This window comes from Anopheles cruzii, chromosome 2 (genome assembly GCF_943734635.1).
Source record: "Anopheles cruzii chromosome 2, idAnoCruzAS_RS32_06, whole genome shotgun sequence".
NCBI classification, from domain to species: domain Eukaryota; kingdom Metazoa; phylum Arthropoda; class Insecta; order Diptera; family Culicidae; genus Anopheles; species Anopheles cruzii.
In genome coordinates, this window is record NC_069144.1 from 61540859 (window position 1) to 61558074 (window position 17216).

The following is a 17216-nucleotide window of genomic DNA, read 5'->3' on the forward strand; positions in this document are numbered from 1 at the left end:
ACTGTATGCCACACCGACGCGACGACACCGATGATGAGAGTGTTGATGGCCATTATGTGGCCCTTTCTTCCCTAGCATCCTTTCGTGGCGGCTCTGGAACGGAATGGAGCATTCCCGTTTTGTTCCGTTGCGCCCGCATTACATTACCGTTTTTCTTATGCTATCCACCGTGTTCTTTCCCGTTCCCGTGTGTCCTGGCAGCCGTTTGCTCACCGACCGTTTTCTTTTTATTACAGGTTGTTCCTGCAGTCGCCCGCTAATCCCGATTTATTGTACATCATATTTTTCTGTCACACGCAGCTTACGGTTACGCTGCTGCTGGCTTTGATTTTTGGCAGCAAGGTAAGGATTGTATGGCCCACAACGAGTGAGCCACAGTTCCCGAACGAGTTCGATGCTGGATTGCCGGGGATTTCCCAATCGTTATTCGTTGCCCCATCCCCATCCCGTGCCCTGTCCCGGGAATGGTGAGCCAAATAAATGTCCTTTTGGGTAAAGTTGATTGCTGCTGGTGGTGCTTCAAGAGCTCTTTTTCTTTCGAAACAACGTCGTTTTTCTAGAGCCACGATCCCCTCGCTAAATGGTCGGATTTTTTGGGGTTTTTTTGCCTCTTTGGACCGAGTGGCGGCAAAGCGGGCAATGGAAGTTGGCAGAAGGGAGTTTTTAATTCTTACGTTTATTTCTATTTCTTGCTCGTTTGAAGAGGCGCGCTTTAGTGACATGGCGCAAACAGAAATCAACAAAAACTACCCAGAATCCGTTTGCGGAGGCAATGCACCGTTCGTCGAGTGTTATCCTGCAAATGATAAAAAACTCATCCGGAGGCAAAAAGGCCACACGCCGGGTGCACTGAAAGATCTAAGGATCTTTCGTTGCGATAAATTTCTTGGAATCCAGCATTCCATCTAGCTCAAATCTTTTCCGCCTAAGCTGAGAGTGCCGAGAGGGCCACCATCATAATATGATGATGAAACGGATTTTTTAATGCGCTAGGGATTAGACGTTTATCGCCTTGACAGGCTTCCAAGCACTAATTTGAATAGAACACACAACAGAGAACCGAAAGTCTGATTTGGGAAAGGGATTGCTCATATTTTAATTCACGAGAATCAAGTAAATGTTCTGTCTGTTCTGAATGCGCTGCTCTCAACTCCGACCAACACTTTTGAACCCAAATCCTTTCCGCAATTCAATTAAATCAGGCCAATAGCTCTTCGGCCCAGCCAAACCACCACATCTGTGATTGAGTTTCCCGATAAAATGATATTTTACATGTGTTCCCACTAAAGATTGCGCTCTCCCGGCTGAATTCACAATCCCGAACGCCCGGAGCGGAAACGGGCCGAAAGTTGACGACGGAATGCTTAATTGGATGTCGCCCGTCCGTGTTCCTTGCCCACATCCTAGCGGGCAGACGGAATTTTCGGCATTCAAAAACTTCTCGCCAAACTCGGACTGTGGAGGAAATCGTTCACGATCGTTCACCTTTACTTACAGGTTTACCTGGTGTTCCGGGGCGGCGGCAAACATCAGGACGATCCGACCGGTCTCGGCATCAAGCCATCTGGTGCCAAATTTATTAGCCGCTCGCACGGACGTACCTTCGCCAATGCGAGCAGCGTCACGACGTCCACCGCCCAGCTTGGGGCAAACATCGGTAAGTAAGCTGGACAACGGGTCCGGTTCGGGAAACAGGGGACACAGGGGCACACAAGAATTTATCGGAACCTGTCGACGGAACAAATCGAAAAAAGGAGCCCACAGTCCTGCAGGAAGGCGCCGGGTGGACACTGCAGAGCGTTAGGGCATGAGAAAAATAAACCGAGCGCATCCTTGCCCGGGGGTTAGAGGATCTCCCAGTGTCCCAGGAGCTCAGGGATGCGTTTCCCTGCCCGGGGTACGAGGTATGCACAAAATGTACACACCCCAACACACCCCCGGAGGCACCACCCTGCGGGTGCCAGATTGTTTTCGTTTCATTAAATTCAATTTGGAAAACTATTTGACATAAGCTGAGGACGCTCCGGGAGCGGCACTGCAGCAACAAAACCGGCAAACTTTTGCACCATTTATCAGGGGATGGAGAGGACCCCCGGCAGGAACTCCCCGGTTCTCGGGCTCTCGGGCAAATCAAAGGTTACGGATAGATAGAAATGGGCCAAAACCAGTTCCAAAAAAAAAAAGAAGCGACCAAAAAGGAAACGCTTCCTGGCTGCGCGTTCGTTTCCTGTTCCGGGCCGGTGTGTCGTCCGGCCACTGTGTGTGTGTGTGTGTGTGAGTTTATGTGGTTTTTTCAGTCCAATTCCCCACACACAGTAAAGCAAATAACCGAGCAAACCAATTACACACCAGTCCGAGGCAAATTTCGATAAATCACCTCACTCGAGATCATTGCGGAAGTTGTGCGGCCAGCGGGAACGGCGGGTGCCACAGAGGTGGCCCGCACAAAGCTGGAAACCCAGGCTAGAAAGGAGGTTCCGGTCCGGTGGCCGAATGTAATGTTGGCGCAGCCCTCGCTGGACGGCCACAAGTGATCAAGAATCACTAGAACAGGTTTCGGGGACAACGAGGCCGACCCCGACCCCGGGGCGGATGATGAATGCAGTAATGGATGGAGACGCTTGTTTGGAACGGCGACCGGCACCCGGACCCATCCATTTTCCGATGAATTATCGTTATCGCATTCCGCACCCGGTGCGAATGATCGAGAAGCTATTTTCATTATCCCTGCGCGCCATAGTTAGCAGCGCTGGCCACCGCTCACCCAAGTGACGTTTAGAGGATTTCTGACCCTTTTCTGGTGGCCAGTTGATTAAGCTCGGCGAAGAATTATTACTTATCGATCGTTCAGCTTGGTGCGCATTGCGACCGAGCGCGGCCCTCGTGGAGCCCTGTGGAGGTCAATTGCCGCTCACAGGTTGATGGATGAGATTCGTAGGGAATTGTTTAGTAAATATACGAGTTATTTTTTCAGAACTGCATGGCATTTAAAGCTTTAAACGCGTTTGTTTTAAATTCCTATCTCGAGAGGACGGTCAGTCGACGAGTTTTTTCGCTCCGCACAACCCCTGCGATCGATTTTTGCCACGTTTCATCCGTGCATGAATATTAATGCCTGGTAGGTGGTGGTGGTGACCCCAGTAGTGCCGAACGGACTACCCCACCGACGACCGCAGCCCAGTGGCCAGTGAGAGGAAATTAAAAAGCAAACTATTTCGTCCACCATGTCCTTTTTTCGGATTTACAAACGAACGAAACGGAACGGCAAATGCGATCAAAAAGCTCACCAATGCTCTCTGGACCGTGAACGGGGCGGCGGTTTCGTGGCACGGTGTGGTCCGGATTATGTGGAAAAAATGCGGTGCGACTGCCACACGAGCAGCAGACTGCTAAAGACCACCGGACCCGTCCACCGCTTTCCGTTCCATTCTGTCTGTGCGGTCTTCATCTTTGATAAGTCCCGGCGCCCCGGAGAGCTCAAGAGGAACAGGAAATTTTCGTTTGGTTTATTTTAATTAGAATGTTGCACTCTCTGTGGGCCCGTGGATAAGGAGGTTTTTGATTCAACTGCGCTCGTTGGTGGGTTTTTCTGCCCCACCCGGAGCACAGCATTTAAACAGCCGCAGCCGCAGTTACGGTGCTAACCGGTAAGCTGGCTGGTGCACGTATTTGGTCTAATTTATCTGACCCTTCGGTGTCGTCAGATTTCGGCCGAGCACATTTTAGAGTAAGAAAAAAGGGCCCGCCCGGGCGTAATGGTAAAGGAGTGACCACATCCGGTATGTCTCTCTCGCTCTCTTGTCTCGTTGCAGTGAACGAGGGCCGGCTGACGGAAACGGAAGCGGCGGAAGAACTGAAGCAGCTCTACACGCAACTCCAGCGATTGTACGAACGCATCCCACAGCGCGGTGCCGCCATCTTGACCGTCGCGAGTCTGATGGAAGCGTGTCGCTGTTCGACGCTCAAGCCACCGGCCCTCGGTGCCCTCGGAGCCGCCAGCCCATTGAAGGCCATCCAGGCCGGGCCGACCGAAGGCACCAGGCCGGCCCTCGATGGGACGACAACGGACGCTTCCGGTGCATCGCCCACAGTGCAGCGACTAGACAAGAGCACCAACACGAGGACGATCGCAACCATCCCGAATGGCACCGGCGTTTGCCACGGAGCCATGGTTGCGTCGCAGACGCGAATCACCATCACCGACGACGAGCTGGCGGAAGCAGAGGACGTCGGTGCAGGTCGGCAGTTGGGCACCGGAGCCCGATCGATCGACGGCAGTGACTTTCGGCTGGACCACCAGCAGCTGCAGTGCATGTGCAGTGGCGGTGCCGAGGAGGACCGGTGCGGCAGCGACCAGTGCCGCTGCTGCGGTTGTGGCTGCTGCCCTTCGAGACGCGCTCATCGACAGCGGGAGCAGCCCCATAACGATAGTGTGATAAATTACTCCAACGCCGGCAGTGCGGGCCGCACGGTTAATTGTAATTGTAAGATAAGTGCAGTGAACGATGTGTCGGAGGCCGAGGCCCGAGACCGACGACGAGCCAAACAGCCCGGCTCCGAGCTGGTGCTAAGCTGTCAGTTTAGTGGTGCCGGCGGTCTGAGTGCGGGTCTTTTGAGTGCCGGCCAGCTGCAGCAGCAAGGACCGCTACCGCAACAGCAGCAGCAGCAGCAGCAGCTTCGGCATCAGTGTGTCTCGAGCACGTCCAGTGACTACAGTGAGCTCAGTACAAAAGCGTTCGAATCTTGTGATAATCCGCCACATCAGCCCCACCGGCCCGTGAACCACCAGCACTGCCATCCACCGCAGCAACAGCAGCAGCAGCAGCAGCAACGACGACAACGGCAAACTTCCTGCTCCGGTGATAATTTAGATAATCATGCCCCTGCGGATCAGGCGGTGCGACCCGGTCCCGGGGCGGGGGCCACCCGGCCAGTGCAGCCCAGCGCCCCACCGCCCGGCGCCCGGGCGGGGAACTTAGAAAAGTTTAACAAATTGTACGCCGACTCCGGCAATCGGATAGATAGTTTGCAAGAAAATTTCCTCATGCGAGCGGCACTCACGACGGCGCTGCAGAACCTGGAGAACGAGAACCGGTCGCGGGGGCCACACCCGAACCATCGGCACCATCGGCGCTCGAGCGCGGACGGTGCGGACTCGTCCACGAGCCAGTCCACGGCCGGGGCCACCGAATCGGCCAGCTTCGACGAGCAGCTCGTGAGCGGGATGGAGGTGACGGACGAGCAGTCACGGGTCCGAGTTGTCTCCGAATCGATCGAATCCTCACTCAGCTCACCGACGGCGGTTGGCGGAGAGCATCCAACAGCAACCACCGCCACCGGTGCAGTGCCATCTGGTGGCAAACGGATACAGCGTCCGGACGGTTCGCCTCTAAACCCGAGCGACGGCAACGGCAGCAGCGGAAGTGGCAGTGCCAACACGCTCGAAACGGCCGGTGCCGTCGCTGATGCCGGTGGTGGAAGTGGAAGCGCCAGTACCAGCGGAACTGGCAGTGGTAAGAAGAAGAAGTCACCCGAGAAGCGCTTGGTCATCGATCTGAACGATCGTTCCAAGTATACCGAGGAGGTGTCGGTGTGAGCCGAAGACTGACGCTACACGACACACCGACGATAACGAGTCCCGGAATCCGTCCGACGTCCAATCAGTGCACTACAATCAAATTGACGCGGACGCCGACAGATTAGGGAACACAATGGATGGCACTCTTTGCGCCCTAAAGTTGTAATTGTAATGTCATTACGTTGTTTTCGGTCACGACGGGACAGCGGACAACGTTTCGGATTACTTACCAAAAGTTTACTACGTTCCGACCATGGGTGATTGATTTTCGTTCTTTCGTTGACGTTAGAACGCGAGAGACTCCACGAGCAGTGAAAAGTAGGAGCATTTTCCGGAACTCTGGAATGGCTGAATAATTGAAGCAATGTCGGCCATTGTCGTGCATCGCTTCCCAACTGCGTCACATATCCACATTTGCTGGAGCACAACAAACACGCTTATCAACATCGCGATGCGCGCCAAACGTCGCAGTCATAAAATCAATTTATGTACTCCGCTCAACCCTGGGGAACACGTACGGGAAAAAGGGACGCTACGCTATTTCCTTGATGTTATCTCTCCGGAAACGGTGCGCGACACAGCCGCCACACACGCTGCTCGGCACGCTCCTCCTTCGCGGCCAACATAATGGAGAAGGCAGAAAGTTGTTTGTACATTGGCTCGCGATCGGCTCCTGGCCCGGCCAACAACATGTGAGTGCTGTCCTGCCACATTATTTCCAATTTTCTCCACACAAGGAACCCACCACCATCGTGGGCAAACACAGAAATATGACACTCTTATTTTACGAAATCCCGCAGACCGCGCGCCATCAGAGGCCCGGGCCGTCCCCCGTAATCTGGGATGTTTATGAAATCGAACAATCGCACCGCATTCCGGACAGTGAAATTGTTTACTAATGCTCGAAAAGTGCGTAGCGCTCCCCGAGAAAGATAAAATGCCCCATTTTATGGCCCTGCCCTCGCTTCCTTATTGCTCTCTGAGAGAGTGCGTTACTTAGGGCACCTCATGTTCCCCAGCGGGCTTCGGTCAATAAAGCTGACACATTTTCTTTCCTTTCCGCTCGAACGCCTTCCCTGGAGTCTGAGTCGGTGGAGAAATGTTGTGACAAATTTGTCTGTCAGCAAGCGGTTTGAATGTTGCATTTATCCCCTTGACACTTGTTACACCATGTTCCGCGTACATCTTCCCACGAACGCCCTCTACTTGGCAAACTGTCTCACGCAAAGAAGTTGTAGTTTTGCTTTTGCCCTGGCCCACACAGGTCACAAGAATGAAGCCACGATTCGCAGTACAGCCAAGTAATTCTTTTGATCTTTTCTGCGGTTCCCGTTGGACCTCCTTCTGGACATTAATAAAGCGTAGTTGGACAAATGTTGAGTGGGCAATTCCTCGGTGCACAAAGGCACAGTGTTCGGTGAAACCTCAGCAAACCGGAAGCTCTGCCACCGAAACGTTTCTATCGTGTTTCAACTTAAATTTAACTTATCCATCTTACGATGGAGGCGCCTGGTCGGCCACAAGGCAACGGGGAAAAATCGACGATGGAGACGCCTGATGACATTTCAGTCACTTGGCCACCCTTTGGCAGGAATGATAAAATCGCCCAAAATGTATTGCTTCCATATTACCGGGGAACGCCGATTGCCGTCGCGGTTGGGGGACTATTTTTATCGCGCCATAACACCGGTCGCGGTCGATGAGTACAATATTGGAACACAAAGAAATTCAACCGAACGCGTTTCATGACACATGTGCTCAGATCTGATACGCGGGTACACGATTACGCTTATCTGATGACTTTCTATCGGGCCAAGGGCCAACGCTGTTTCATGTTGACGGGCACGGAAGCGAGTCGTTTGGCGTGCCCAATCGCTATTATCTGCGCACGAATGACCAGTCCGAGACGGGTGAGGCACACGAACCACTGCACAATAAAAGTTACACCGCAGCGTCGATTGCGCAGAACAGCTTATTAGGACATGATTGATTGACGGCCCAAGCCTCGAGGACCCGGGTGTTGCTCAGGTGTGCAACAGAAAACGGCAATTGAACGACGTAATACAGCGCCTAGCAGAGGCAAAACTGTGTTTGGCCAGAATTTTTAATCAAAACAACCAACGTTTCAGAAAACTGGTTTCCGTTCGAGACTCGAACGTGTAGAGAGTTTCCTGTTTAATGCCTCCTTTTGAAGTTGGTGCCGAGGCCGAGTTCCTCAGTTCCTGCTCAGCACACCTTTTTTGTGAAACAACAAATTCTCCACAGAATCCACCAAAAGCCAACCGTTAGGCAAAGACCAGTCGAATGGGGGGTCCCTGGCAATACCCGGACACCCCGAACAAGTTTCGTTGGCCAAGAGAGCCCCTTGGCAAGCGATTCTTTCCGTTGTCCATTACGGTGAGACACACAGGAAGTCCTCTGTGGCCGTCTGACTGTGGCTTTTTGGTTTGAGTTCTGGTGGACAATTTGTTGCCGGTGCCTGTCGTTCGTTAGCAGGTCTGAGTTTGATCAAACATATCGTGAAACCTCACCCAAAAAACATCCGGTGGTAAGGTACGTTAGATTATAAGACGTAGTGGTCAAACACTGTCAAAGTGCGCACCAACGCCACGGAACCGTTACTACGTTCGTAAGTAGAAACGAAAAGGAGAATCAAAAGACATCGTTATTGTATATAGAGACACTGAACGAAACGTTGCATCAATGTACAAAGAAACAATGTAAGAGTGTAAAAACTATTGTTAAACAGACAAGCGAACCATTCAATACGCGCTCAAAGATTCGTTGCACTAGTCTGAAGAGAGTTTAAGAGGATCCTTCGTTGACTGGATTGTTCGAATATAATAGGTAAATGAATAGAGTAAACAAACGTAAACATTGGTTGTGGTAGGTTTTGTGAGGTTTAGTTACGGTTCCGTTCGACGACGACGCACGGTTTACTTGTTCAGACCATATCTGTAAGACCCTTGCTATTACTTTCCTCGGCCCCTTGAATCACTGTACATTTAAATCGACACACGTGAACCTTTTCGAATCCATTGTTCCAAAGCACGCGTATATTAAGCCATCGAATATTGCACTCAATCTCCGCTTGGGAAGTAGTTTATTCAGTCAGTATCCGAAACGAAAATCGTTATTCAATATTTTAAAACGGCATAAGGTGCACAAGCGATTGTCCACCTTTAATCCCAGCGCATTGCACATGAAGCATTGAAAGTGAGATAGTGAACTAAGTAGACATTTATACGTAAAATAGTTTAATTTGTTTCCCACAGAACGCTTCGCACGGAATCATTTACATGCGAGCGAAATCGAAGCACAGTGTACAGTAATGAGATGCAGCAGCATTATTCTAGCAAAACCAGCGAACCATTTGGCGAACACGATGAACGATCTGTTAATGTTTTGTACAGTCAAATATTTAAGTAAGCAAGCCGTGTAGCTATGTGTAGCTATATGTAGCGTACAAAAAATTGTCGAAAAAATGCGTATATTATCACACGAAGATTGTAGGCTAAGTCCAAAACTCGTAAAAACTAGTCCAAGGTTTGAGTCCAAGGCAGAGAAAACGCTCTCAACTTCCTCTGGCGAGACCAGTAGAGAGAATACTATTATACTGAATAAAAGTAATATTTTATCAATTTGAAAACTCAAATCGCTTCACCATTTCTGTGAAAAGTCAGAAAGTCTTTCTCGGAGAACTGATGCGGAGACAGGGTGGTAATGCGCTATTTTCATTGCCGTGGATGGCATTATATTTTCAATTTTCGTCGGGAAAATACCACTAATAGCATTCTTCTGTGTTCCGTAAGTCACAGTTACAGCGCAGCTTGTTTTTATCTTGAACCAACCAATTTTAAATTTGTACCTCATTCGTTTACGTCCGAAAACGCATGGATTTTGGGGCAGGGCAGCTCCCGAATGGATGATGGAATGACTTCATTCCGTAATGAATAATTTCGTGCTCAGTGTGATGATGCCAGTGCCGCTGATTAACCGCAGTCGGCGCCAATCCGTGGAGTCCGCTGGATCTGCTGCGAAAGTAATGAGTTTTAATATTTCACCCCTATAAAGTTGTGGCCATGATAAACCATTGCGCTCCATGAGAGTGTGTAATGCAAATCACGGGCTATGTATCATTTATTTTTTATCACAAATGCGTCGCATAATGAAGCGATCAGCACTGAATACCGAATGAGACCCAGTAGAATGGTTTTTTATCGTTAAATATTTCACAGTAAAGCTTGTGTTTTTATCATCAGAATTTAATTATACATTCATGAGTGATAAATATTTTGTGGTTATCTGTGTCTTGTTTGGGAAAAGCAGCGATAATATTTTTCGGTTTCGATCAGGACGAGTGACACAAAATAACACTTCCTTAAGCGAAAGCGCGGCAGATTAGCCCCTGTTCCCGCCACCAATGTCATGAAAACCGGTTACGGTAAATGGCATGCTTCAGGTTCAAAATTCAAATGAAAACAGTGACAAGCATGGTGTCGGGTTTTGTTCGATTTTCACGGAATGTTTAACGTTCCAAACGCCGAGCATGGCATTGATTGTCACCGAGCAGTGTAGCACCTCGTCTTCTTCGCAAATCATTAATGAAACGAGATATCTTTCGCCCAGAACAACGCTCCTTCAAGACGTTCTCGGTGTGGTTGATTATTGTTAGCATTTTTGCACGGTTCTTGGCCCCTTTTCATCAACCCACTCTAGGGTCGAGTTTGTTGAAGGGAGTTGACACCGTTGGCGTGAGCTGTAATCATTTAAATTTACCAATAGCTTCACCGTTGAATTTGCTTACTCTGCCGACGACGCAGAGCAACGATTTGGGCGTCACGTCTTGACGCGCTCCCACGTTGCTTACGGACTTCTACCATCGTTACATCATTTATGGCTGTTGGTTCAACCAAACCCAATGCAGTCGTTTTCCGGTCAGTAGACGCCCGGGTTGCTACTGTAAACATGATGCCGAAGCTGCGTCGTGGTGCAATCACAACAATCTGGATGTTGAAACTTTGCAAACTATGTTCAAATATTTACTCGAACGAAAAGTTTCAGTATGATCTTTCCCCGTAAGTCAATTGCAAATTTATATCACAGTCCTGGAACTAGTAAAATACTACAATCACTGGCCGAAAAGTTCGTGAACTCAACTTTAAGATTGGCTTGAATCTTCCTTAGTGCTGGGTTCTTATACAATTACACTATACAAGTTTATCGACGAAGACTGGAGCATTAGTCATACGTAAAGGTACGGTAAAACTTGTTGTTCAACTTTTTTGTAGCACAATCTGCTATCGGCAGGACGACTTTAGGCGTTGAATGAAATAAACAAATATTCCATTTCTTCCCAATTTCCATGCCTTGGCCTTGAGCATGCTGACGATTCCTGGTACAGATTATGTTTACAATCACCGAAGAAATTGTCGCTTCGGATAAAGACCTAATTTAATTACTTTTATTAATTCCACCTGCCGTCGGCACCTTAATCAAATCCAACCAAAATCTCCTTATTCACTCAACCAGAGGCAAAAGTTCAAGTCACACTCTGCCGGTGGTGAAACGCTTCGCTTCGGAGAACTGTTATTGAAAGGCCATTTACTGCGACCTGCTTCCAAGAAGCGGGAGCTCCGCAAACAAAACCAAACCTTTTTTTAGAGTATTTCAAACTTCAAATAATATTCACCGTCAAGATATAATTAAAGAAGATAGATCGTTGAACAAATAATTTGCATTGCTAATCCGAAAGCGCGACCTCGGACCTTTGTAAAATGCGGGTTCACTGAAATATTTGCATGTCGTAATAGCTTACAGGCTACTGTCCATAATGGTAATGAATTGGCTATGAAGGACTTCATTAGGGTGTTGGCTTAGAATCTTTGCTTTCAAACGCATTTGCCAGCGCGTTGGCGAATGGGAAATGTCGATTGGCACATACAGTATTTTAAAGAATCTCTCGTCCATAAATAAGCTACCCAAGAAATTCTAAAACACGGCCGACTCGGCTAACGTGAAACAAAAAAAGACCAGGGGCGACCTTATTTTCCCGACTCGTTACAAGGGATCAACACGGAAATATATGTTTCGCATACAACTTTCTTGGCGCTTTCTGCCAAGGAGGGTCCTGTTCCTCGAGATTGTCGGGATCTGCAATATGTTGTCGTCCACGCATTCCAGGATTTTCCATTGTAATGCGGGCCAAATTCTAATGCTACACCCCACAGTCTTCTGCGACCCTGCTTCCGGTGAAGTGGATTCCAACTTTTCGAAAGAAATTATGGCGTTGACTTTGCGCTTCATGCATGGCTGAACCACATTTGCTTTTGTCCCCGCTTCCGTTGTCACATGTTCCCCGCCTGCAACCAGAGCATGGATGGCAACAAAATTTGCCCCTCCAGTGCACGGTTTTGTTAACTTATGCTCTAATGGAACATCGTAATAGGCCACCAAATTAAAATAACCAGAGCAACACATTTTCGCACGGCATATTTTGGGTTTTTCATCTGCATTTAGCAACGAGCCATTCAATAACATTCAAATATTATTTTCACGTGTATCTTCATCCGAAATGCGGAAGCAAACCATTGCCAAAACTTGTTAAACATGGACAAAAACTTGTTACAACTTTTCGATCTCCACCACGACTTACGTCCGATGTTGCTTTTGCACGAAGCAAAAAAGACCCTTCAACGCCATCGTTAGTTTGGCAGGATCTGGTTGTTGGGCAACAGTTGGTGTTAAATGGTGAAAACCAACTTTTCCCAGCCTGCGACACGCGGTTCGTCTGGCGCAGAAAAAACTTCAATGCCATTGGGACACAGTTGATTAGTTTCATTGACAGCAGGCTTTCACAGGATTTTTCGTCTACCAAGACCATCCTCGGTTGACACTTTTGGCCGCAAACCACATCGTTAAGGTCCAATCACCATAGTTACTGTGCAAAGAAGCACAGCCGCAACAACAATATTTTTGGCAGTGGATGAAAGTTTTGCTTGTTTCGACAGTTTCTACCTGGCTTAACGAGGATCAAAGTAGGCGTTTGACGCCGTGTGTTAGTTACGGTTCTAGATAAATAAGACTGTTCTGTCTAACTGGTGCAAGGCATTCCAACATCTAAACTTCTAACATCCATTGAAGCGGTCGAAAAACTTAAGAATAAATGATGGCATGACGTACCTGTTGTAAAATATTCTGTAGTTACGCATCAATAAGTCATCTGCAAACGTCTGACACGTCATTATACAGACAACAAAACTTGTTCTTGGCTATCACAGTGTCCTAGAGACGAATGCCGGCATTAATCCTGCAACTCTTCAGCTCACTGGAATTTTCACTGGCAAAACGGGCCTCAAGTTTTTCGAAGAAGGGCCACGCCACTAGGGAACCGAGTGTAATTTGTTTTCAAAAACAATTTCTGTACGAAATTGTTATTTACTCGCAACGCTGGGCTACCATCGCCCTATCGTTGTTAGTCAAACGCACCGAAGCTCGGTGCGGATCGGATATGTTTGATCCGGTTCGAGGCACCCGACATCGGCCTGTAGAGTGTTTTCGCTCCTTTGAAGCGCTTCAGCACATATTCTGTCTGGGGCAGCAAAAATCAACAAAGGCTTTTTTACCGCATGGAGAAGGTGAAAAAGTCAAACACTATACTACCTCGTCATCTGAGTTTTGTTTGGCATACATGTTGTTGTTATTTGGTGGTCTGTTTCTTTAACCTTTTACGTATCCTTTTCATGCTGTCTCATGTGACATTCAAGCATTGACGTTCGTTCATTCATTCTCTTAGAAAGGAGGTCAAAAGGTCTAATAAAAATAAAGATAGCACCATTCCTGAGAAATGTGAGCAGAATGCCGATTTTTATAGCAAACGGCAACCTGTACCTGCAATACCTTGCAGTACATTATTCCACCAATTAGTCCTCTACCTGACGGCTTTCATACCATTCGATAGTATGCCTAAGAGCGTAAAATAACTTCCCTCGAGGAACGTTCAGAGACGTTCCATTACCGATTCTTAGGAACGGGACAGCATTAATATTTCATGAGGTTCCATTGCCTTGCCGCGAATGCAACATAAGGTGACATTCGACATCTGAGTAATGCTTAGGCGGAGAAAGAATTAACATTTTGAGTATTTTTTCAACATAAAAAAGGCTGTCACTTGCTCCTCGAGCCAATTAGTGCTTCTCTCATCAACTTCCGGTTCCATTAACGCAACAGAGCAACAAACAATACAGATACGGAACACTCGCGAGAAACAAAAGCAGAATTTCTGAAAAAGTGACGTTTAATTGCGTGATTTGCATACAAAAAACATTCGATTACTTCCAGCGGATCAATCAGATTGGTAAACATGCGGCAAAAATCGAAATTAAAACAAATGTATATGTTTAAAGTCAGCCATGTCAACTTCGCGAAGTCAGCGCTGCGTTATCTGATTTCAGCCAAGACATTGTCCTTTCATTTTGTTGTCACACTCGGTCCTTACAGAGGAATCAGTTTGCAATTAATTATACCGTGGAACCAGGGGTAAAATTAATGGCCCTGAAGGCCTTCCATGTCGTTCCTCCAGGAACGCACAAATCCGTAGTGCCCTGAGAACGCTCGCCGAGAGACACACGATAATGTACAACAAATACGCGGCAGCCTGCAGAAAAGACCGCCTCCCCGTCTATCAGAGCAAATACAATAAGATCAAGTTGCTGACTGGCGCCTGACGTCTCCGCCTACAACGTTGTCCATAAAATTTAGCTACGATTAAGCCGAAGATGGATAATGACACTCCAAGCAACTTGATATCGTTGGGCAAGCTGCTTCACAGACCACAGACGGAAATCTACGGACTATCGAAGTAGTCCAACCGAAGTGCTCCGGACTAATTGGAAGTGTGAATACAACTTTGTACCCTGTATTTACAAAAGGCGTGATCCAGAACCAAACTCCGTCCCATTGGTCGTCTCATCTTCTTCCACTTTGCGCTTTTGCGAAACCAGAAAGAAATGGTGTAACGGATTTTCTCGGGCAAACGAACGAGTTGAGACTTTTCAGTTTAAATTGTTGACTAAACGACCCACTGCCATGATGTCGAGAGAAGAAACTGGACTCTTGAACTCAAGCGAGGAGTTGGCAGAGCTGCAGAAGATGCATCCGCTTCAAATCCGGGTTGTTTCAGGTGAATAAATTTGTGTTTAAACATGCAGAAACGATGACTCCAAACGAGGCATAAAATGTTTTACTAAAAGATTAGCATACATGCATTGCATCTGTCTGAGGAACGAATGACCATCGCACCCGTCTTACCTTCTGCCGGAGTTGGGTGATTGCAACCGTCATTGAAATGACAACAAATGAAGAGCTTAAAAACATTAGTCTGTTTGTTACGTCCATTGGCTAGTCTGGCAGGCTCCACTCTAGTCCAGTCTCCGCACCTCTTTTATTACTCAGCATTAGCACATTATTTATAACCTCACTTTAACGAATAGACTATACCGAGCGAATAAATTGTTATGCACGTGACTCTGGTGGCCCATCTCTGCAAAACTGGTCTTCGCCGGATCATCTTCGGATCGGACCTTCGCCATAGGACGAAGATAGCCGTGAGGTCAAGGTTAAATGATTTACAACGCACCGTTACGCCAACCAACCGATCGCCAGGACTGCCTTCATGCCGTCCAATAATGGCCATCCAACGATAAATTGCTCACCGGAGATACGCACCACCAAGGCCGACCGCCCGCCTGGAAGGAAGAAGCCCCATTTTTCTTGATGCGTGAAAATAAATGATTTTCTATTTCGGGTCGTTACAGGACCACAGGTAGAGTGATGCCCTCTCTTTCTCATTCTGGGCCAAGAGACGCACGACTTACGCTGCGTGCGGTACGGCATGAGAGGAAAATGTCATCCGGACAGCTACCGGCTGTTGAACCGTAAAATTCGACCTCATTCAGAACCGCATGCCCGGGTGACGTCTTGGGACTTACGCGTAACACAGAAAACCACAGCCATGAAGTGAAATCGCAAAGTGACCGAAAATCGGTGACACATCCACAGCTGATCCTTAGCCGAGCCTTCGCCCGCCGGCCGTAGACGACCCGGTTTCGACCGTGACGAAAGTAACCGTAGCCTGCCCCCGGCCACTCGCGACAAATCACGGAGAGAAAAAGCTTTGCTTTCCATTATTTTGAGTTATTACGCCGACGAATTGAATTATGAACGCAAAGTTTCCTTCAAGCCCTCCGCGCGGGTGAACGAATTTGACAAATGGCGATTACCCTCCGGCTCACCTGGCCCGCGTATTTATTCGTAATTTTTGCCTTTCCCACGCGGTCACAAAACGTGCGCTGAGTCGCAATAAAGGTCGAATGGGATAAGAAAAGAGCATCGTTTTTTTTTTGTTCGGACCGCGTGGGCAATTATTCTTTTATCATTTTGTTCCATTGATAAAAACACATGCTATAAATTTTCGCGGAGCGCCGTCATGATAAAATGCCTTCTAATTATATTATCAGATTTTTTGTTACCCCATTTAAGATGGCATAAAGCTCGGTCAGATGATCCGCACAACTCCGCTCTTAAAATGCTGTTAAATTATGGCATAAAAAGGACGAGCTCGCTGGTCCGATTACGGGTGCTTTTTCGTTCCTTTTGCTAACCACATTCCGATAAAATGATCATTCACCTTTCCGAATCTTGATCAGCGGCAAACGGTTGCGAAACAGCAAATAAAAAAGGGCGAGTCCCCAAGCGACTGACTGGCCACTGGGACAGGAGATCTCAAAATTCCTCAGCCATCGCAAACAAGCAAAAGACGGGGGACCGAAAAACGACAATAAACATCTCGTGCGGCCGGACAGGCACAAACGACATGTATTTGCCCTGATGTCCTCGGTGTCTTGCAATCAATAAATTAGCACACAAAAAGGCTGTGTTCCGCTTCCGCTGCCCAGTGCCCGGAAGGTCAACGGAGAGGTCATCCGAGTGACGATCCTGACCCAGGACGGTTTGTCCGTTGGCTGATGGCTAGTTATCGCGCTTAGATTTGGCCATGGCGCTGACAGCGGGAAAAATCTTCACCAAACCCCTTGGGAATTGAACAATAAATAAAGCGAAGGTAAACACCAGCTCCACGACGAAAACCGGGCTGAACGTGGGTTGAGGCCTTGGCAGCATAAATTCTGTCCGCAATTTACACTCACTCACTCCCGCCGCTTCTGCTGCTGTGGCGGAAACATCCGACGCAGCGGAGAGGGCGACAATTTATTTATCGACATGTCTCAATCAGGATTTCGTAATTCGGTGGTTAACAATCGGTGGTTTCGGACAGCAGCAGCACCAAAGCTCCGCAAGAAACCGTTTATTTCGAGCGCACTTTTTATCTTTATTGTAAAACGATTTGCCAACCGCGTGGTCCGGTTTTCCGTGGGTTCTCTTTGTTTCTCGGAATCTTGGAACCCGCTCGCCCGCTTTGCTAAATTGACAGTCGTCGTCAATTGCGAGCGTTGCCATTTTGAGGACAAATGATGCACGATAAATTGAGGATAAATGTGTAAAAGCATTCACGGACCTAATGCAAATCCGAACCAGACACAATCCTGCAAATCGCTATTTGATACACGAAGTCTGTTACGAC

At 48.1% G+C, this 17216-nt stretch overlaps 1 protein-coding gene across 1 annotated transcript in view; it reads left to right on the top strand.

The window, feature by feature from the left end:
- Positions 1-5596, top strand: part of LOC128267196 (uncharacterized) — a 32838-nt gene extending 27242 nt beyond the window's left edge. Inside the window, exons 12-14 of the mRNA XM_053003986.1 lie at positions 237-342; positions 1498-1657; positions 3813-5596. Of these exons, the coding sequence (XP_052859946.1) occupies positions 237-342; positions 1498-1657; positions 3813-5596 (2050 nt within the window). The remainder of the gene's footprint in view (positions 1-236; positions 343-1497; positions 1658-3812) is intronic.
- The last annotated feature ends 11620 nt before the right edge of the window (positions 5597-17216 follow it).